Source organism: Vipera ursinii, assembly GCF_947247035.1.
Source record: "Vipera ursinii genome assembly, chromosome: 1".
NCBI lineage: Eukaryota > Metazoa > Chordata > Lepidosauria > Squamata > Viperidae > Vipera > Vipera ursinii.
The window spans coordinates 170,125,496-170,149,481 of NC_139512.1; the positions used below are offsets into that span (position 1 = coordinate 170,125,496).

At 39.3% G+C, this 23,986-nt stretch overlaps 1 protein-coding gene across 1 annotated transcript in view; it reads right to left on the reverse strand.

The window, feature by feature from the left end:
- TMEFF2 (transmembrane protein with EGF like and two follistatin like domains 2) overlaps positions 1-23,986 on the reverse strand; it is a 262,531-nt gene that overhangs the window by 42,911 nt on the left and 195,634 nt on the right. Inside the window, exons 6-7 of the mRNA XM_083366571.1 lie at positions 17,280-17,428; positions 11,177-11,236 (exon numbers count right to left, since the gene is read on the reverse strand). Coding sequence (XP_083222697.1) covers positions 11,177-11,236; positions 17,280-17,428 — 209 coding nt within the window. The remainder of the gene's footprint in view (positions 1-11,176; positions 11,237-17,279; positions 17,429-23,986) is intronic.

Sequence of the window (23,986 nt, forward strand, 5' to 3'; positions counted from 1 at the left end):
CAGTCACTGCTTACATCCCAAGCCAAGGTTGTGATTAAAATAAATAAGACCAGAAATATATAGGGCAAGCCATGGTAACTTTCCATTTAAGCCGACTTCAAAAATATGGTGTAATTTACCAATAATAATCAGAAGGAAATAGGCACATTGGAGATCTGATCTAGATGTATTCTTAAAATGGGAACTGTAATTGCACAGCTCTGGGTCATGAAAATCTGACCCAAATCATAACTTCTATATAAAGATAATGGCCAGCATAAAAAGCCACTGTGATATTTATTAGACCTAAGCCCAGAGACATGACAACAAGATCCAATCGAGTTTGATCCTTTATCAGCTTAAATCTAATGAGAGAGAATCTTGCCAAACTCAAGCTACAACTTATTAGATCAGGGGTGGGCAATTGATTTTCCCAAGTGACCACATGAGAAACTGTGACTTGTTGTGGAGGACCAAACTAATAGGCTGAACTCAACTGTGTGCATGGTGTAATCTTATTTATATTTAATTTCTAATTTCCAATTGACCTCATGTGGGCCAGACAGAGACCGTGAAAGGGCTGGATGTGCGCTGGGGGGCGGGGGGGGCGTAACATGCCCAAGTCTGTACTAGATATATCCTCAGAAATTCTTCATTGTGGCTACCCTGAACCTCTTCCCCCCTCCTCCATTTAGTTCGGTCCTGTGCAGTTTTTAAATCCTGGTCTCTCTCTGGGAAAGTTCTGTGTTGTCAAAAGTCTCCCCCACTGCTTCTGCAGGGGCATATTACATCATATATTTGCTTTTACGATTTCAGGTAAATTAGACCAGTTTTTAATTATTTATTAACTAGTACAATTTGGATAACCATCTATCTCACGGACAGTGACTTTGGGTTGTGTACAACAATGAAGTAACAACTCTTCTTTTCTTTCCCCATGCTATTTCAGGGCCCATGGATTTTTAGAGGGGGAAAAAAAAGAGGGACAACACTGTGTGTGGTGTTGAAGAAGACTGTGAAACTGAGGTATCTTTTCCATCACAACTCATCTCCTCCTTTCCCACCCCATCAATATTCTGTGTTTTCCCACGTGGTGCAAAGTTCTCAAAGGTATTGGAATGCATTTCAGCACTGCTGAATCCATACAGGTGTCGTGTCATGTCATGTGAACAGGGAGGATGATAGACAGCCAGGTCCAGTAATGTGGACTCTCTAGTGAGATTTGCACTGAAACACCCAGGATTCATCATCGCTGGCTGGCTGGCTGGTTGGCTGGCTGGCTGGAGCTTCTCCGATTGATATTTCAGCATCATTTGGAAGACTCCAAGCTGCCCACCCCTTATGTACAGCAAGCTGAACAAATATTAAATGGGGAAATACGAGTCTTCTTTCTCTATTCTCTAGAACTATCTCCAGTTCTTATATAAACGAAATCAATGCCCCGTTATTTGGCAACTAAAAATACGTGATGCCATTCGGTGTAGCAACATTAAAAAAAAAAATCAGTATCAGGACCAGTTGTGCTTCTTAACTTAAGGGTGAGGATTAGAGAGGGATTTCTACAAATGGAAGAAAGATGGGGGAACATGTGGTACCTGTGCTATGTCCAAAATAAATTATAAGAATTCTCTGTATAAAATCAGAAAGCAGGTGAAAGGCAAAATAAAATCAAATGATTAAAAAGAAATGAAATGGAAAGTGGAAAAAAAATCTACTTCTAATTAGAATTAGTTTCTTTTTATGGTATTTCTCTTTAGTTACAGCAATCCCATGATACAAAGATTATTTATTTATTTTGAAAAGCTTGCTTTAAAATGTAGGAAAAACACCAGCACACATAATTAAACCCTGTGGGATTACGTGGCCTGTGTAAAAGGCAAATTCTCTCTCTCTCTCTTTTTTCCAAATTTATTTTATAATGAAGATGGCATCTTATTTAAGCTAATTTATCCTATTGAGTCTGGCAGAGACACTATTCTGAGCATTGGTAAAGGGACTAAGAAAGGGATTACTGAGCATTAAAAAGCCTCTAATTTACTCTGGGACAGGGATATCTGAATTTCAAATAAGCAGAAAGAAATATAAATGATGCATGATATATTTATGAACTGGGGCATAAAAGTGCCGAATTGGTTTATGCCAGCTCAGGGTTTTTCTCTACAAAACCTTTATTCGCACTGCAAATACAATTTCTGTGTTTCTTCATAGCCGTCTGCTGCTAACATAACATAATGTCACAGATGACTGGCTATGTGGTATTATAGGAAAACAAATAAAGCACACTACTAGTAGAGGAATGTGTGTGTGTGTGTGTGTGTGTGTGTGTGTGTGTGTGTATGCATGAATATATCTACTGTGTGTTTTGTGTGCATTTGTGTATATATATGTGTGTGTATGTGTTTGTATGTATGTATATGTAAAACTCTGAACCACAGTTTATCACAAGCTGTTTTAATGAACCTTTCCTAATGTAAATCCCAAAAGAGAAAAACATATATTGCTAAATTTCTCCTGAATCCCAGTGGTGGGATTCAGCCAGTTCGCACCAGTTCAGCAGAACTGGTAGCTACATTTTTTTTTTGTTGCCCAGGCCCAGAATAGCAGCATCCACACAGAGAACCGGTTGTTCACGCATTTGAATCCCACCACTGCCTCCACCTCATTGCCCCAAACCATGAACAGGTTTGACATTTTAATTTATTTCTAAGACTTGCATTTTTCTGGGAGACTGGCGACAATGTAGCAGCTCAAGCCGGCAATTTATTTATTATGCTGCTCATACCAATAACAGGGCTACAAGCTGGAACCTGCATTTCCCCTTGTTTATTTTTCATTGAGATCAATGTATTTGCAGAAATAAGTGTTTCCAGCAATGTCATGGCGAACAAATTGAGCCCTGCTCATTCGCTACATAATCAGGTCTCTACATAAGTGGAATGAGCTAGATGGATGTAAAGAAGGGTCTAAATTAATGAATGGAAGAATTATATGTGAACTTAAAAGAAACCCTCACAAAATGTTGGTCATTGGCACAGAACACAAGCTTTCCCTATGTGTTTACAGTATAGAATTGATGGCAATTTTATAAACAGGGTAGGCTCTTCCTTGCAATTTTTTAAATGGGAACTGTCTAACACAATGTGATAACATTTTTGAATTTTTCAACTAAAGCTTGAGTGGAAACCCATTCCTCTGAAGCCCTCTTAAAACAAAACTGTTACAATACTTGTAGATCTAGCCCAGTGTGGTCTCAGTCATATATTTTGTATTTTTCAGAGGACATCATTCCCATCTGCTTTAGTCTGCTATGAAACTCTGAGTTCAGCAGACTCAGTTAAAGAAGGAAAAAGCAGAAGGACGAGTTGGTGGGGCAACAGCTAATGAACTAGCACCCCAACCCTCGGCTTTGAACATCTTTATACAATTCTTGTACGTAAACTTAACCCAGTGTTTCCAAGAGTCTACTGAATAGAAAATGCTATTTGTTCACATTGTTATCAATAAGGTAAGAGGCATTATTTATTTATTATTAACAAAATTTAAATGGCTGCCTATCTCACAGAGAGGGACTCTAGGCAGCATACAATAACAGTAATTACCTAAAACCATTATATAATGATTATTAGAAGAGATTAACCATGATAAAAGCAGAACTAAAAACAAGAAAAGGGAATAATAGAGGGGTGTTAATCATAATGAAGCCAACTCACACGTTCACTCGTACCTTGGGGTCCCTTGACCTATATCTTGAGGCACCTTAGAAAGCTCAGCAACGGTGAGGCTGACTTCATCTCTGGGGGATGGAGGAAGATTCCATAATGAAGGAGCTACAGTAGATAAGGTTCACCCACTTAGGGCCCACCAAATGTAGCTCCGTAGACCAGGGGTAGGCAACCTTGGCTCTTTTATGACTCGTGGACTTCAACTCCTAGAATTCCTGAGCCAGCATGGCTGGCTCCGGAATTCTGGGAGTTGAAGTCCACGAGTCATAAAAGAGCCAAGGTTGCCTACCCTTGCCCTAGACGAAGGAACCCATACTTTACCCATTCTGTTGGATCTGGTGGGATGGGCAGAGAAAATCAGGAAATGGTCTCTCAAATAACCAGGTCCCATGCCATGTAGTGCTTTAAAGATCAACACCAGCCCCTTGAACTGAACCCACAAACAAGCTGGTAACTAATGTAGGTTGCATAGCAGAGGGGTAACGTACACTCTACCAGAAACACACATAATTGCATTTTGCATCAGCTGAAGTATTCCAAATACTTTTCAGGGCCAGCCCTATATAGAACACATTGCAATAGTCCAACTGGGAGGTGAGCAGGGCATGAATGACCACAAGTAGGGCCCCATTAAAACCCACTGGGCCGAAGACTGCAGACATGAATCTGTAAAATAATCTCTAAATATTGTCAAGACAGCACTTCAGGATGAGAGCTAAGGAGCTTGAAATAGCTATACTAGTCTCCCTTTAACTCTTTGTCAGTCACATAATTTTGAATTTACAGTGACGTCTGCCCCCCTGGAGCAAAAACGTAGAACAGACTGCTTTATATTGGTAGACCCAACACACACACACACACACACACACACACACACACACACACACGTGTGTGTGTGTGTGTGTTTGTGTGTGTAAATTTTTTTGGATTGCTAACAAAGAATTAAAGGGAGACTGATATGTCTTGACGACATTTCGACGAGGTCCCACTCGTCATCTTCAGGCTGGTGTCTTCGGTTTCATGCTTGATGACAAGTGGGACCTCGTCAAAATGTCGCCAAGACACCCTCAATCCTACACGGGAAAAGACCAGAATACGCCAAGACCTACATACCTATACCTCTCTCTCTCTCTCTCTCTCTCTCTCTCTGTGTGTGTGTGTGTGTGTGTGTGTGTGTATGCATGAACTTATAATGAACTTGAATTTTGTTGCTACTTAACTTATAGTTTGGAAGAAATGTTCTAGATGCTTTCAAAATAAATGCCTCCAACTTTCAGGAGACCGCTTCATAAAGGAGAGTTGAGAAAAAAAATGACCCTCCAGATGTTGCTTATCTACAGCTCCAAGCAGCTCCAGCCAACAGAACTAATTGTGAGAAGCAGTGGAGCTGAAGTCCGTATCATCTAGAGAGTCACAGATTCCACAGCTTTGTAATTAGAAGCACAGTGGAGGTTAGAATTGGAGATTAGAACTCCTAAATAATGGCAAGTTCTTGAGTGGGCGATTTTTCAGATTTATTGGTGATTTGTGCATGCAATTGTACTAATGTGCTTCAAGGACTTCTCTACCCCACCTCTTTTTTTTCCTTGTTTGCTGGAATCATGGCTAATGGCTGCTTTGGAAAAGGCTGGAGATGTTAATACTTTTTGGAAGTGTTATGCAATGACAGAACATCTCATATATATATATATATGCTTCAGAGATCTCTGGATTAGTACCAGGTGGCAGTTGTTGGGTAGTTGGCTATTTTATTGAATCATTACTGTACTTTGAAGGTAAAAGTTTAGACGTGAGGAACAAGGAAGACCTTGTATTACATAATAGTACAATTGAAATCTGATTTTGGCTCGTCCAAACATCTACCCAAACTTCAATTTCAAGAGGATTATTGCTTCTCCCTAGCGATCAATGAAGCTGCAGCCAGATTTCTCTAAGATGTGACAATTACTATTTCTTCATAAGAATCTTAACACTATGGAAAAATAAACAAAGAAGGAATACTCAATATTTATACCAAACTTGTATATCCACTACTTATTTGGGTATTTCAAATCTTTATGAAGTCTTGACAAAAGAATGCATAAAAATACATAAAACAGCTGATCCTCTAGGCCGATTTCAATACACAAATAGAATCCTCTGATATATAATTCTGATGATTTCTCCTGGATAGGAATATGTGTTTTTACTTCCTTTATAAGGGATGCTTATATAAAGGCAAAATATCTTGCAAGGAGAATCTATTGTAGTTACCAAGTTATTCTTATGTAAAAATTTGCACAAAGTTAACAGTGATCTCTGTAATTACTGTATAAACTAAATGTTGAAGAATAATCTGAAGCCCAGTGCTTGCATACAACCTACCAAAACTTTTCTTATGGTTCACTGAATACACTTCTACAAACGTTGTTGTTGTTAGCTGAGAAGTCATGTCCGGCCCATCGTGACCCTATGGACAACGTTCCTCCAGGCCTTCCTGTCCTCTACTATCTTCTGGAGTCCATTTAAGCTCACACCTAATGCTTCAGTGACTCCATCCAGCCACCTCATTCTCTGTCGTCCCCTTCTTCTATTGCCCTCAACCTTTCCCAGCATTAGGCTCTTCTCCAGTGAGTCCTTCCTTCTCATTAGGTGGCCAAAGTATTTGAGTTTTAGCTTCAGGATCTGGCCTTCTAAAGAGCAGTCAGGGTTGATCTCCTCTAGGACTGACCGGTTTGATCGCCTTGCAGTCCAAGGGACTCGCAGGAGTCTTCTCCAGCACCACAGTTCAAAGGCCTCAATTCTTTGGCGCTCAGCCTTCTTTATGGTCCAACTTTCACTGTCATACATTGCAACTGGGAAGACCATAGCCTTGACTATACGCACTTTTGTTGACAGGGTGATGTCTCTGCTTTTTAGTGTGCTGTCTAGATTTGCCATGGCTTTCCTCCCAAGGAGCAAGCGTCTTTTAATTTCTTGGCTACAGTCTCCATCTGCGGTGATCTTGGAGCCCAGGAAAATAAAATCTGTCACTACCTCCATTTCTTCCCCATCTATTTGCCAGGAATTGAGAGGGCCGGATGCCATGATCTTGGTTTTCTTAATGTTAAGTTTCAACCCAAGTTTTGCACTCTCTTTCTTCACCCGCAAGAAGAGGCTCTTTAGTTCCTCTTCACTTTCTGCCATTAGAGTGGTATCATCTGCATATCTTAGGTTGTTGATATTTGTTCCGGCAATCTTAATTCCAACTTTTGATTCATCTAGCCCTGCCTTTCTCATGATGTGCTCTGCATATAAGTTAAACAGGCAGGGTGACAGTATACAGCCTTGCCGGGCTCCTTTCCCAATTTTGAACCAATCATTGGTTCCGTGTCCAGTTCTCACTGTTGCTTCTTGGCCCACATATAGGTTTCTCAACAGACAAATAAGATGGTCTGGTACACCCATCTCTTTTAAGAACTTGCCACAGTTTGTTATGATCCACACAATCAAAGGCTTTAGCATAGTCAATGAAGCAGAAGTAGATGTTTTTCTGGAACTCCCTAGCTTTTTCCATGATCCAGCATATGTTGGCAATTTGATCTCTAGTTCCTCTGCCTCTTCGAAATCCTGCCTGTACTTCTGGTAGTTCTTGATCCACATACTGCTACAAACATTACTGGTTGGAATTGAACATGGGGAAGCCAGATTCATTTAACAACCATGCAACTAATTTAACACCTGCAGGGATTCACTTAACAAATACAGCAACAAAAGTCATAAAATGGGAGAAAACTCACTTAACAAATTTCTCGCTTAGCAAGGTAAGTTCTGAGTTCAATTGTGATTGTAAGTTGAGTACTACCTGTACTATAACTTTCTCATTTACTGGTAATTAGTTTGTTTGGGATCTAACACCATGCTATAATTTGCTGATTCACAAACAAAGAGAAACATCATGCTCTAGAAGACTACACAAATTTGATTTTTTAAAAACTTAGCTAAAGTTTAAGGCCTTTCATATACAGTACTGGGGTTTGTTGAAACATATGGTGTTTTTTTTTAAAAAAACAACAACAACAACCCATGAAGGAATCGGTGGTGTATGAGTTTGTACAGTTTAAAAACCAAGGTCATGAGTCTGGATGGTTTAAAGTAATAACATTAAAGCTAATCATTTTTTTAGTTGTATTTCTCATTTAGGTGGTGTGAGTGGTTGAGTCTCTTTCGATTCACATAAGTGCTGAGCTCAGTTACAGCATAATGTCCAAAATGATCCAACCCATTGACCATGAGAAGACCAATGGATTGAAAATAGAGAATGGATTTCTGCAATATCCTAATGTTTATGAACCTAACACATTTGACAACTCAGCAATAACAAGTTTTTAAAAAATCATTCCCACTCAGTCATCACACATTAATTTTCCTGAAAGTTTTTATAAATTCCATAATAGCTGTATTTTTAAAGCTTGGTCAGCTTATCTGACCAATTTCCCTATTGCTAAAGCTTGGGAAATCTAATTTTCTAACTACAATGTGTGAGTATTTGCGTGTGACTACATATGTATAGTTCTTTTTCAGAATTGTTGAACAAAATAAGTTCTTGTAGAAGAACTTTCAGTTCTGCCTTACCTAACTTTATACAGGGCACTGCTGGTGGAGTTGTCTTCTGCTGATGCCAGCAAAAGCAGAGCGAAGGGATCTGCTGACAAGTTATCCTCTTGACTTATATTTCCCCTTGCTATTTCAAGTCTACCAGGACACTAATTCATTCTCTCTTCCCTTTGGAAAAACTAGGCTGCTTTAAAACGTTGGCTCTCCTTTCCCAACCTCACTCCCTCTGCCACCCCATTACTTCAGGGCTGCCTCTGCTTGTTCTCAGAGGGTGAAGATCACTTTGTAGCCACATTGGTTCCTTTTCCAGATGTGTGCTTGATTTGGATCTTTTTTCGTTTTCCCATGGCTATAAACAAAGAAAAGGAGGTGGAGTGGAAGAGAGGTGGTGAAAATGTGCTTGGGTTGAAGCCATAACACGTTTCTCTTTCACCTGGAGAAGCTGATGCAGCTGAAGCTATATAAAGATGAAAAGCCATTCTCGCCCACCCCATACATCACTCAGTTCCAAGTGAATGAACAAAGAACTAGAGGTCTGCAAAACATTTGGGACTAACCTTTTTTGATTCAGGAATCCTGAATCCTGACCAAAAACCTTTGTGTCTGAAATGGGCTGTTCTGACCTCAGGTCGAATAAAGTCTGATAAAATCAAAAGCGCCCATTTTAACATTGGGACACCTGAAGTTGGAATGGAATGTTTGGGTATTGGCAGAGGGTGATGTGAAAATGTTTTGGACATCTCTGCAAAGCAGTTATGGCCACATCCATGTCAAAACCTTATTGTTTTGCAAAGCCAATCTAGAATGTCTTTTGAGTACCACAAGATCATGCATAACATTTAACAGAATTGCATGTGCTGCGTCGTGGTCAGACAAAATGACTCACTGGTAAGGATATACCATTTTTCAGAGCTTCACTTTGGCAATGCCCCTTATAAAAGCTATGGAATTTCTCTTTCAAGGGATCAAGACTATTGATATTATAATGCAGTCTTCCTAACCTATGGTCCAAAACGTCTTTAGACTATAAGTCCCGGAATTCTCAGCAAGCCCCTTTAGTCCTAACATATTTGGAAGCCAACAGATTAGGGGTAGGCTACAATAATTGCTCTCCATGAATTTGGTTCCTTAACATATAGAGAGCATCAGGTGTTCATAAGGCAAAGATATTTCAAAATGAGAAAACAGTTTTTAACAAGTTTCACTATGTATGTACCGGCGTATCTTATTCTTAATTCACATTATCCATTGCAGGGAAGCGAGGAACGTTTTGCTGTCAAGTAAGGATAGTAAAATCTTAATAAATAAAAGATGCTTCACCATTTCTTATTTAGTGTAACAAGGCCATAAGCCAAGCACTCAAAAAACTGGTTCCTTCATTAAAATCTTTTTTACTCATCTCAAAGAAAATTGCAAGTAGAAAGAAAAATATCTTTCTTGCCTTATTTTTAAAATGATTACACTCCTGGCACTCCTATTCTCAAACCTTAAATCAAGCTGTTAAAATTTACACAAACCTTTAAAGACTCCTAGTAAAGCAGATTTGAAAAATAAAAATAAACTGAAGGTGCCACCTCATCAAACGTTTGATAAAACCTTAAATAACATTTACACATATATTATATTCCAAACTGCTATATTAAGCAAGAGCTGAGGTTATTATTTTGTTGGTGTTTCCAAATAAATTAAAAACATTTATCATTTTTTTTTAAAAAAACCTGTTCTAAAATACCTAATTAACTTTGCATCCAAGTATAAGTATGGTGCAATATTTATCCTGGTTAGAACCAAAGAATAGCTCGAAATGAGCTGTAAGAAATTATTGGTTCCAGCTTCGTGACATTTTGAATTTTTAAAAATTGAAATTTAAACAAAGTGGATGCCACCATGATTAATGTGAATGCCTCGGAAGGCTGGCAGTAGCAGAAATGGGGTGTGGGGAGATTTCACTCATTAAAGATGAAAAGGTGTGTCAATCTTAAAAGCAGTAACATCAACTGATTCATTTATTTTAACCTTTTGTTAAATTGCTGTATTTATCTGGCAGGGGAGCTATCCTGATCATGAAGTATTTGAACTGCATTATATTGATTTAAACATCATAAGCTTAAGACAAATGTATCTGGGAGAATCCTGAAGGAAGGGAACAATTATCCTGAAGGCTAACGTATTTTAGCCTAAGAAACATATTGCATCTGCTTTCATTACATTCTCTTTCATCTAAAAGGCAAATCCATTGATAACACATAACGACCATAATGGCTCATAAAAACCAAAGCCCATGAAAGATCCAGATTTAAAAGCAATTGAGTCTCTTTCAACCAAGCTCTCTCAGCATCAGCCCTCCACAGATTAAATGTTAGAAGAAGACTATAATGAGAGCTAGATATTCTTGTATATGAAAGCAAAATAAAATAAAATACATGTCAATTCTTGGAACAAAGGGCAAAAGTATAACACATCCGGTGCTGGGTAGAATACGAACTCCCGGATTGGTTTGCAAGATTTAAATTCCAACAGGGGCAAAACAAGCCAGTTTTACATTTCTTCTCAATCCATTTTACTCCTTCATTTTAATAACACTTTGTGATGAGTAGATGAAATTTGAAAATACGGAAATATTATGCAGCCAAGTAAAGTCTTCATGCTTTTTGAGGAGTATCTGCTTTCTCAATCTCCTCAATTAATTTTAGAGGGAGGGAATGGAAAAATGAGAAGGGTTTTTATCTGTAGTTATAGTAACTGCTCCAATTCATTCTTAAGCTTGAATTCCTATTGAGGATAATCCTATTTTTTCCTCATGGGAAAAGAAAGAAGACTTCATTTATGACTTCATTTTTTCAAATATACTTTCCCCTTGCTTTTCAAAAACCATGTCTACCTTTGGTGGGACTACTTACCCGCATAATCTGTTCTTGCATAATGTCCATCTTCTAACTTTGTAGTGGCAGTTGTGTTATCTGAAAGACATTGCATTTGTTTACTTTGGTTGCAAACTGACATCAAATCCCTTGCTAGGGTAAATGGTTCTCTTGCATTTTAAAATCATAGCTGTGATTCACAGTTTAGCTTTATACCAGTGATGAAATGTAAGAAGGCTTTGGTTGCTTTCCTTCTAAAGCCAACGCAATCATTTTACCAAAGCTTATACAAAAGTACACAAGAGTTTACAGGATTAGGCCAAGATTCTCCCTAGTTCATCCTTCTGTTTCTCTTCATAGCCACCCAGATAAGATACTCACATACAGGTGACAGAGATAGAATTTTCTTGCAGCAGGAAATAATACAAGTCAAAGTCATATTGAGCTTTCAAGACCAATAATCCTTGATAGTCCTTCATTAATTTATCTAATCCCTTTTAATGTTATCAATTTAGTGGCCATTGTCACATTTTGTACCACCTCAGATAAACTGTAAAGGATTTAAATTTGAAATGCCTCAGGGGTTAGATTTCTCTTGGTTGGAACAGGAATATTTTGACTTATTTAGTTCTCAATCTATATTATCTGAACAGTTTCATGAAAGCTATGGGGATTGTACTTAATATCTGAGGGAGCTCAACTACATAATTATGGATAGTTTCCCAATTGCTGTGAGGAATGTGGCTTTTACTTGCATTTGAATGGAAGTCTTGATGGACATAACTGATTGAATGTTTATTAGAAGAAAAAAACCAATAGTTAATACAAGAGGCTTGAATTTCTGATGACAATTTGTATTGTATGCATATTATATTACATTTACAAAATTATGGATATTTTGTAAATTATAATGACTATACAAGAATAGCTCAAAAGAATCATATAAACATTTAATAATACACCTCTATCAAAAACTGTGGAAGTAAAGCATTATTATGAACCATTTATATAGGTAAAGGTAAAGGTTCCCCCGCACATGCGTGCTAGTTGTTTCCAACTCTAGGGGCCAGTGCTCATCTCTGTTTCAAAGCCGAAGAGCCAGCGCTTGTCCAAGGACGTCTCCGTGTCATGTGGCCGGCATGACTAGACGCCAAAGGTGCACGGAACGCTGTTATCTTCCCACTGTAGTGGTCCCTATTTTTCTACTTGCATTTTTACGTGCTTTTGAACTGCTAGGTTGGCATAAGTTGGGATGAGTAACAGGTGCTCACTCTGTTACGTGGCACTCGGGATTCGACCCGCCAAACCGCCGACCATCTGATTGACAAGCTCAGTGTCCTAACCCGCTGAGCCACCGCGTCACTTACCATTTATATAAGTAAAGGTAAAGTTAAAGGTTCCCCCGCACATGCGTGCTAGTCGTTTCCAACTCTAGGGGCCGATGCTCATCTCCGTTTCAAAGCCGAAGAGCCAACGCTTGTCCGAGGATGTCTCCGTGGTCATGTGGCCGGCATGACTAGACGCCAAAGGCGCACGGAACGCTGTTACCTTCCCACCATAGTGGTCCCTATTTTTCTACTTGCATTTTTACGTGCTTTCGAACTGCTAGGTTGGCAGAAGCTGGGACGAGTAACAGGTGCTCACTCTGTTACGCGGCACTCGGGATTTGACCCGCCAAACTGCCGACCTTCTGATCAACAGGCTCAGCGTCCTAACCCACTGAGCCACCACGTCCCTTTACCATTTATATAGTCAGGCTATATTTGTGGATTTTCCCCAGTCATTCAGCTAATTTTAAAAAGTATAAATAAATGAGTAAACAATATGTAAATTATGAACACCTTTCTTTTCTTTTCATTTTTTAAATATAGTTGAACAAATCAGAAGTTCTTGGCAATAAATGAACCTTCCAACTAAACAAAATCTGACAGAAATTCCAAATGAACTGTTTTATTCAATTAAGAGAGCTTAAGAGAAGTTATTATATTTGAGAAAGTCAGCTGTTTCCCTCTAGAATTAAAAATCCAGAGTAGATTATGCAAGGAGGAGAAATGAGAAACAGCAGTCATGTATGAAATGATTAAAACTAGTCTGTACTCTGTCAGTCTTATTTTTTGAACAGACATGCATGGGCTATATTGAAACCCTGGAAAGAATCTTTTTTCTGTTACACATCATTCTATTACATACTGGGGGAAAAATGAAATTCAGTAGTCAGAACAAATTATTTACTTATAGGATCTCTGTTCCATTGGAGAGCAGGAAATCAAATTGATGAACCATTTGTGCTTGACCAAGGCATAGAAATGCCTGGTTTTGCCTGATCTTGGAAGCCCAGCACAGTTGCACAGTTGGTATTTATAGAGAAGATTTTAAGGTTATCAAAAATGCTTCTCTGAAGGCAGAAATGGCAAACATTTATTTATTTATTTAGTGTTTGGCTGGTCACACACAGAATTAAAAGCACTTCATATTTACAAGTTAGAACAGTTAAAACAATTTTTTTAAAAAAAGAAGCAATTATAAAACCTAAGAGGAAAACAGAAATAACATTTCAGAGTTTAATGTCGAGTTTGGAGATCCAGTCAGTAGCTGCCGTTGTTATGCAGAGGAAGTCCTTAAAATCTCCTGGGTATCTTCTATTAGTGCATTCCCTCACTATATGTTGGATAGACTGTCGGGGAGCGCCGCAATCACATTGTGTTGAAGGTGTCTTTCCCCATTTATACAGAGAATCGGCACACACCCCATGAGTCGTTCTAATTCTATTGTATGTCACCCGTATGTGTCGGGGTAGATTAAATCCTGGAGGTATACTATTAGGATTAATATGCTCAGAAATATCTTGGGAGGTATAGCTACTCCATGCTTCCATCCACTTTTGTATAGTGCTCTGATGTTCGGCTAGCAGCTTAAGCGCTGTGAGGAGTGGTGGATTTCTTGACTTTAATCGACATCTTAAGAGATCAGAGGTATAGGCATGAATGGGTAGAGAGGAGTTTAGCAGGATCTTACTATACTCCCGAATGAGAGCTTCTTGTCGTCCTAAGAGCGGGGGAAGTATGTGGCTAAGAACTGGTAGCCAGTGAATAGGTGTAGATTTTATGTACCCAGTAATTAATCTCATCGTATGGTTGAGTTGAACATCAACAAGTCTTGTATGTGAGCTGTTTATCCATACAGGTGTGCAGTATTCCGCTACAGAGTAGCAAAGCCCAAGGGCTGCGCATTGAAGAGTTGGAGCTGAAGCACCCCAAGTTGTTCCGCATAGTTTTTGCAGAATGTTGTTTCTGCTGTTAACCTTGGCAGCCATATTCTGAATATGTTTTTTAAAAGACAGGGTCCTGTCTAAGGTGACCCCCAGATATTTTGGAGTTGCCTCATATGGGAGCAATTTGTTATTTAGGTATACACTGAGTTCTCTTTTTGCCAGTTTATTATTAAGGTGGAAACATGATGTGACTGTCTTACTTACGCTTGGGATTAGCCTTCATTGGTGGAAGTATGTGCTCAGAGTTGTAAGGTCGGCTGTAAGTACACCTTCTGTAACTTTGATGTCCTTGTGGCTATATGCTAATGCCAAGTCATCAGCGTAAGAGAACTTTGTTGATAGCGTGGGTGGTATATCGGAAATATATAAGTTGAATAAGGATGGGGCCAATACAGAGCCCTGAGGGAGTCCATTATTCAGATGTCTTTGCTTACTAATTTTATCGCCCATGATGACTTGAAAGGTCCTTGCTGAGAGCATGTTATTTATTAGGTGACCCATGGTCCTACAAGGGACAGCGTGGAGGAATTTGCTTAATAGACCATCCCTCCACACTGTAACGTATGCTGCTGTGAGATCCACAAATACAACAGATGTTTTCAATTTATTCTGATAGCTGGTTTCAATGTGGCTAGTAAGACTAAGGACTTGATCGGCACAGCTCCGATAAGATCTAAACCCAGCCTGTTCAATCGGTATTTGTTCGTTAATTTTCTGTCCAATTCTGTTAAGTATCAACCTTTCAAGTAGTTTATAACAAACACTTAACAGAGCAATGGGGCAAGAGTTTTCTGGCTTGTTGCTTTCTTTTCCAGGTTTTAATATGCCAATTACCTTGGTTCTCTTAAATTCTGGAGGGAGCTTACTGGAAGTTAGGATATCTGTGTAGAATTTTGCCAGCCATTCTCTTGTGCGAGGCCCAGAGTGGATGATAAATTCAGGCATTACTCCATCGAAACCAGGAGATTTTCCAGCTTTGACATTCTTCAGGGCAGTATCTATTTCAGCCACTTGGAAGGGCAAACAAATTCATTCTGTTAACAGGAAAACTACAGCATTGTGTTCATGAAGCCACAAAGAATCCATCTGGATTCCAAGGAGATGTAACTATACATACTGCAAAGAAAAAAAACCCAAACCTTCCAGCTTCTGATCTTGGTAGGTAAAACAGTGGAATTTGTCAGTCAGGATTCTATTCCTACTGGAGTGAAGACATATCAAAAGCCCTTTCAGATCTCTCAGAATATTCTGGAGAGGTCAGGGACTGAAGAGGCAGGGCGCTCCTGCATAGCAGATATTGCTCGTAGTCCAATGTCCCTCACATATTTTTTAAATTTTCTTGGGTGAGTATTGTGTGCCTGAACAGAGCTATGATAATGAAGGCACGCTGTGTGTCTTTGAGGGTATTTTTTGGCTAGTTGAATGTTTCCTTGCACTCTATTCACAGATCTATGGCTGGATCTCATCCGTACCCAGAACATATGTGCAGTTAATGTCTGGTTGCCAGAATCCACTTTGGACTTGAACACGTTCTATGCAAGAATAGAAAACTTTATGTTCTCCATATGTTGTAGTACAATTCCAAATTAAGGCAGAGAAGCTAAATCTTGGTCTGACCCTGCTCTACTTGGAACTGGGGTCTGTTACGATCAGCTACTGCCAACTGTTAATGGAAGCTTTGTATACGTACAGATATCACCTGACAGAACCTTGGATTAGGGCCTTGATTCAGAAGTTCCTTTCAGGTTTTTCTTTAACAATGACAAACAACCAAAATGGAGCTTTTCTGTGACAACATAAGGGGGAATGAGGGAAAGCGGAGCTACGTAGATATTTTCAGAGGTACAAATTTGTCAGAAAAAAATGGAAGTTTTTTTTTTTTTAGAATCTTAGAGAAACAAAGTTGTGTCCCCTACATTCCCACTTGGAATCAAAGTATTTCATCTCCCACAATTTGTAGCCACCTTCCCTAATTTGGTGCTCTCCAGATTCTTATTCTCTCCAGCCACCAAGGCCAATGATAAGGGTTGTAGCTCAAAACATCTGGAAGGCAGATTGAAACCCTGAGATGATACAGGGCACTTTCAAGGGAGGCAGTGGGAACAGGAGGAGAACTGCAACCACCACAACTGCTAATAGACTACATTTCCAATCTCACTAGGACAGGGTTCCCCAATCCCCAGGCTGTGGACCTATACTGGTCCCTGGGCTGTTAGGAACCAGGCCGCGAAAGTGCTGGGCAAGCAAGCGAAGCTTCACCTGCGCAGGCACGGGATGTAGTGTGCGCATGAAACCATCCTCCCCTGGTTCGTGGAAGATAATTTTTCTTTCAAAACCGGTCACTGTTACCAGAACGGTTGGGGACCACTGCCCTAGAGCTTATCACCTCTCAGTATTGTCAAAGGGATCTTTCTTTCTGCAAAGGCTTGTAAATCCACACGTGTGTGTTTCTGTGTTCATGGAATATTTTAAAGTCAGCTCAATATATGCTGTTGACCCAGCATGTAGACTTCAATTTATTTTTAAAAGTCTGGTACATCTCCTGCCTTTGCTTCTTACACTGTTTGGGTATAGCATACGTACTGTCAAAAATCTAGGTTAACATACAAAGACTCCAGCAATCCAGTTGTTTATCTTCTGTTTCAACTGAATGTAAAGATGCGGAATAACTCTACCCTTGGCTGTGAGCCACAATAAAAAGAACATTATTGTCACACCTGTTCCTAGCCTGAAAATCTATGGAAAACATAAGGAATGTCTAATACTGCAATAATTCATGCCAGCTCCCTCTGTCCCAGTTCTCTTTCTCTTAAACGCAACAGAATAAAAACGGAGCGCTATCTTCCAACTGAATTTTGCTAGGAGCATTACCTTGACATCGGCCCAAAGACATGACTTCAATTTTCTCCTGTTTCTGACACGATGCCTCTTTGATCTGACACGCATTATCGTAAGACCTTCCATCGGAAGCACACAGAGGATTGAAGTTGGTTTGTGAACAGTCAATGTTGCACACACACCTGAAAAGATAAAAAAATAACTCAGGTAAAAATAAAATAAAATAAAATGCATCAGTTTACAATAGAAGAAAGGACTTTCACTCAAAAATAAACGACACCAATAATAAATTAAGAAGAAGTACTGTGATTTTTCCCCTTCATGGATTACTGCCTTGTCGTGGCGAAGGGGCTTGCGTAATTCAATGAAGCTATGAGCTATGCCGTGCAGGGCCACCCAAGATGGAAAGGTCATAGCAGAGAGTTCTGACAAAACGTGATCCACTGGAGAAGGAAATGGAAAACCACTCCAGTATCTTTGCCATGAAAACCCTATGGACAGTACCAAAAGGCAAAACGATATGACGCTAAGATGAGCCCCTCAGGTTGGAAGGCGTCCAATATGCTACTGGGGAAGAGCAGAGGGCTAGTACTAGTAGCGCCAGAAAGAATGAAGCGACTGGGCCAAAGCCGAAAGGACGCTCAGCTGTGGATATGTCTGGTGGTGAAAGGAAAGTCCGATGCTGTAAAGATTCTTTCTCCATAGGAACCTGGAATGTAAGATCCATGAATCAAGGAAAGCTGGACGTGGTCAAACAAGAGATGACAAGACTAAACATCGACATCTTAGGTATCAGCAAACTAAAATGGACAGGAAAGGGTGAATTTAATTCAGGTATATATTCATCAGGTATACTACTGCGGGCAAGAATCCCTCAGAAGAAATGGAGTAGCCTTCATAGTCAATAAAAGAGTAGGAAAAATAATACTGGGATACAATCCTCAAAATGACAGAATGATCTCAGTTCGAATTCAAGGCAAACCATTCAATATCACAGTAGTCCAAGTCTATGCCCCAACCACCGGTGCTATAGAGGATGAAATTGACCGGTTCTATGAAGCCCTACAGCACCTTATAGAACTAACACCAAAAAATGATGTCCTTATCATCATGGGGGATTGGAATGCTAAAGTAGGAAGCCAAAAGATAACCGGAATAACAGGCAAGTTTGGCCTTGGAGTACAAAATGAAGCAGGGCACAGGCTGATAGAATTTTGTCAAGAGAATACGATGGTGATAGCAAACACTCTTTTCCAACAACCCAAGAGACGGCTTTACACATGGACATCACCAGACGGTCAACACAGAAATCAGATTGACTATATGCTCTGCAGCCAAAGATGGAGAAGCTCTATACAGTCAGTAAAAACAAGACCAGGAGCTGACTGTGGCTTAGACCATGAGCTTCTTGTTGCAAAGTTTAGGCTTAAATTAAAGAAAGTAGGGAAAAGCACTAGGCCAGTCAGGTATGAATTAAATCATATCCCTGTTCAATATACAGTAGAGGTGACAAATAGATTTAAGGAATTAGATCTGATAGACAGAGTGCCTGAAGAACTATGGACAGAGGTTCGCAACATTGTACAACAGGTAGCAACCAAAACCATCCCAAAGAAAAAGAAATGCAAGAAAGCAAAATGGCTGTCTGAGGAAGCTTTGCAAATAGCTGAGGAAAGGAGGGAAGCAAAAGGCAAGGGAGAAAGAGTTTGGAAGAAGTATAGACATAAGTTAAGTTGCAAGATACCATTGTGGGCAATTCCAAAACACGCAATAGAAAATATACATGCTGGCTTTAAACATGATGTGACTACGTACAAGGAGATCCTCAGCTTGGAAAGAAATGTTTGGTGTCTGAAATCATATAGCCTCTTGCGAGAAGAGAAGGTTGTTCAAAATTGGTTTCAATATATTCAGTTACGGACCAGGTGGAAAGAAGACCAGAAAAATGGATTTACAATGACTGATGAAAATTTGATAAAGCAAATTAGAAATCAGGGACCAGCACATATCAAACGGATATATCTTGCATTGATAGAGATTGACTCAGAAACAGAGCTTGTTAAGGATTGTATGATAAAATGGGCCCAAAACATCCAGGAAGTTATCACAATGGACACGTGGGAAAAGATTTGGGTGAGGAACGTAAAATTTACTCAAGCTCAAAATCTAAGAGAGAACTTTTACAAAATGTTTTATAGATGGCATTTAGATCCTAAAAAGCTTGCAAGTATGTATCCGAATTACCAGCCTAAATGTTGGAGGTGCGGTGATGAAGATGCAACATATTTTCACATATGGTGGACATGTAAGAAGGTTAAGGCTTTTTGGATAAAAGTTTGGTGGAATATGCAGAAGATTTTTAAACAGAGGATAATGTTTTGTCCGCAACTTTTTTTGTTGGGAATAATTGCAGACGCTACAGTTGTGGACACCAAGTTGATGTTGAACTTAATTACGGCAGCAAGACTTTTGATAGGCCAATATTGGAAGAAAGAGGAACTGCCGACCATAGAAGAGTGGACTTTAAAGGTTTCCGACCTGGCAGAGATGGCGAAGATTTCGGCCTATTTGAAAGATCATTCGCAAGAACGCTATATTATGGAATGGAGAAAATGGATTGAGTTTATCCAGAACAAGTATAGGGTTAAGAAGTTTTATGTAGCATTTGAATAAGTCTTCTTTCATTTTTTTCTTTTCTTTTCTTATTTTAGTTTCTTTTTATACATATTCAATATTACTAAGGCTTGTTTTATCCTATATAAGCTAGAGAGTGATGGATTTTAGAGTTTATAGTTGTTAGTATATGATTGTTTATGATTGCTTTTTATGTATATACCTTGTATTTAGCTCTGTGAAGTCGGGGGGGGGAGGGGGGGAGGGGGGGAGGTAGGGGGGGGAGGAGGGAGGGGGAAGGGGGGATTTTTAAAGGAAAATTGTATCTTAAAACTTTTCAATAAAAAAAAAAGGCAAGGGAGAAAAAGAAAGATATGCCCAATTAAATGCAGAATTCCAAAGAATAGCTAGAAGAGATAAGAATGCCTTCTTAAATGCAAAGAAATAGAAGAAAACAATAGAATAGGGAGGACCAGAGATCTTTTCAAGAAAATTGGAGAGATGAAGGGAACGTTTCATGCAAAAATGGGCATGATAAAGGACCAAAATGGCAGGGACCTAACAGAGGCAGAAGAGATTAAGAAGAGGTGGCAAAATTACACAGAAGAACTATACAAGAATGAGCTTAATGTCCCTGATAATCACAATGAGTTGGTCACTGACCTCGAGCCAGACATCCTACAATGTGAAGTGAAGTGGGCCTTAGAAAAGCTGAGCAACAACAAAGCTACTGTAGTGGAGGTGACAGTATTCCAGCTGAGCTATTCAAAATCTTAAAAGACGATGCAGTAAAAGTGCTACACTCAATTTGCCAGCAAATTTGGAAAACTCAACAGTGGCCACAGGATTGGAAAAGATCAGTTTACATTCCAATTCCAAAGAAAGGCAGTGCCAAAGAATGTTCAAACTATCGCACCATTGCACTCATTTCTCATGCTAGTAAAGTTATGCTTAAAATTCTACAAGCTAGACTCCAGCAGTATGTGGATCGAGAACTACCAGAAGTACAGGCAGGATTTCGAAGAGGCAGAGGAACTAGAGATCAAATTGCTAACATACGCTGGATCATGGAGAAAGCTAGGGAGTTCCAGAAAAACATCTACTTCTGCTTCATTGACTATGCTAAAGCCTTTGATTGTGTGGATCATAACAAACTCTGGCAAGTCCTTAAAGAGATGGGCATACCAGACCATCTTATTTGTCTCTTGAGAAACCTATATGCGGGCCAAGAAGCAACAGTGAGAACTGGACACAGAACCACCGATTGGTTCAAAATTGGGAAAGGAGTCCGGCACGGCTGTATACTGTCGCCTTGCCTATTTAACTTATATGCAGAGCACATCATGAGAAAGGCAGGGCTAGATGAATCAAAAGTTGGAATTAAGATTGCCGGAAGAAACATCAACAACCTAAGATATGCAGATGATACCACTCTAATGGCAGAAAGTGAAGAGGAACTAAAGAGCCTCTTGTTGCGAGTGAAGAAGGAGAGTGCAAAAGTTGGGTTGAAACTAAACATTAAGAAAACCAAGATCATGGCATCCGGCCCTCTCAATTCCTGGCAAATAGATGGGGAAGAAATGGAGGTAGTGACAGATTTTATTTTCCTGGGCTCCAAGATCACTGCAGATGGGGACTGTAGCCAAGAAATTAAAAGACGCTTGCTCCAGGGGAGGAAAGCCATGGCAAATCTAGACAGCACACTAAAAAGCAGAGACATCACCTTGTCAACAAAAGTGCGTATAGTGAAGGCTATGGTCTTCCCAGTTGCAATGTATGGCAGTGAAAGCTGGACCATAAGAAAGGCTGAGCGCCAAAGAATTGAAGCCTTTGAACTATGGTGCTGGAGAAGACTCCTGCAAGTCTCTTGGACTGCAAGGCAATCAAACCGGTCAGTCCTAGAGGAGATCAACCCTGACTGCTCTTTAGAAGGCCAGATCCTGAAGCTAAAACTCAAATACTTTGGCCACCTAATGAGAAGGAAGGACTCACTGGAGAAGAGCCTAATGCTGGGAAAGATCGAGGGCAATAGAAGAAGGGGACGACAGAGAATGAGGTGGCTGGATGGAGTCACAGAAGCAGTAGGCGTGAGCTTAAATGGACTCCAGAAGATGGTAGAGGACAGGAAGGCCTGGAGGAACATTGTCTATAGGGTCGCGATGGGTCGGACACGACTTCGCAACTAACAACAACAACTTTGATTTTGCTAGGGCTTTGCAATTATGATGTGAATCAAGTGAAAGAGAGGGCTGGCAGAGGACTAGGGACTAGAAAAGAAAGCTAAAATGAAAGTATTTTAACACAGGTAGTCCTCAACTTACCACAGTTCATGTAGTGACCGTTTGAAGTTACAATGGCCCTGAAAAAAGTGATTTATGACCATTTTTCATGCTTACGGCTGTGGCAGCATCCCTGTGAGTCACGTGATGAAAATTTGGACGTTTGGCAACTGACAATTTATTTATGACCTTTGCTGTGTCCCAGGAGGTCCAGTGATCCCCTTTTATGACCTTCTGACAAGCAAAGCCAATGGGGAAGCCAGATTCACTTAAAAACCGTGTTGCTAACTTAACAACTGCAGTGATTCACTTAACAACTGCAGCAAGAAAGGTTGTAAAATGGGGCCAAAATTGACTGGAACAAACAGAAATATTGGGCTTAACTGTGGTGGTAAGTCGAGGACTACCTGTACTGCCATGAAAAGGTCTTTCCTGACTCCATACCATCCAGATATTCATCTGAGCCAGGACAGAGGAGGAGGCTGTGATCAGGGCCCTTTTTATTTTTTATAGTAGCACTTTGTTCAAGAAAACCTTTCAGTGGAGAGCCTCCTTTGAGTGAATCTTTATTTATTAGTTACCCTAGGCTTTGAAAACTTCCATTTCAAGTAGCACTTGCTATTAATTTCATACGACTGATCTATCCAATTGCATTGTGCTAACTATATTGCTTTACTGTTCGGAAATGTCTTTTTTTTTGCAAATGTCTAAAAATACAAGTCTTGTATATTGTTTGACTGGAAATTTTGAGAATTTCATAAAGTTTCTACATACCCCTCTGCAATATAGTGTAACAATCTGCCTCCGGAAGCTGTGAATGCTCCAACACTGGAAGTTTTTAAGAAGAGACTGGACAGCCATTTGTCCGAAATGGTATAGGAATTCTATTCTATTCTATTCTATTCTATTCTATTCTATTCTATTCTATTCTATTCTATTCTATTCTATTCTATTCTATTCTATTAATTTCTACATTATATAATATACCATAATATACAGGAAGATATATTTAGTTTAGAGTTTTTGTCTCACATTTATTGTATCACAACACTTAATAATTGTTTATTCAGGACACATTTAGGAATGCACATATCATAGTATATATACACACATACACAGACATATATAAAATACACTAATAAATGTATCATAATTATATACTAATTCATACAATAAAAGACCTATTTGAATACTTAATTGGTCACAGTGCCATATTTTGTGAAGGCTAATCTTTTTTTTCCGATTCTTTTTTTGCAATGGGAATCACCTACTAAATGTTCTTTGTGACTTAAATTTTATGCATGGTTAACCTCAGTTAAAATATGCACCAATTACAACATGATATTCCTGTGTTCTAATTTATAACTGAAGTTTCTGCTATCACTATTCCATAGAAGAAGCACAAAGAAATATGTCCATAGGGGGTGGGGAACTCTTGCAACCTAAAACTGTTATAAAGAGGCAAAGATGTAACAAAATTAAAGAATGGTCATCTGTTTTTTTATTATGATGTACTTTTTTATTATGATGTATTTTGAGAAAATTCAGACTAATTACTCTGTGTTTGTTTGTATCTGTGCATGTATATGTATTATTTAAATCTCTGCAAGGTTGCAAAAATTTAAAAAGGCAAGAAATGCTAAATCAGCAGCAGTACTAACCTCACTGCATTGCTTTTCCTATATAATTTATGGAACTCATTTCCAGGTGTAAACAGTAACAAATTAAAGAACAGAAAGAGGCAGGGATAATAACATTTATTTGCACATTTAGGAGCAAAATAATGAAATGGAGACCTGTGAAAGGGCAGCTAAAGAATGAGATTTCAGAAGGAAAAGTGTAGCGAGT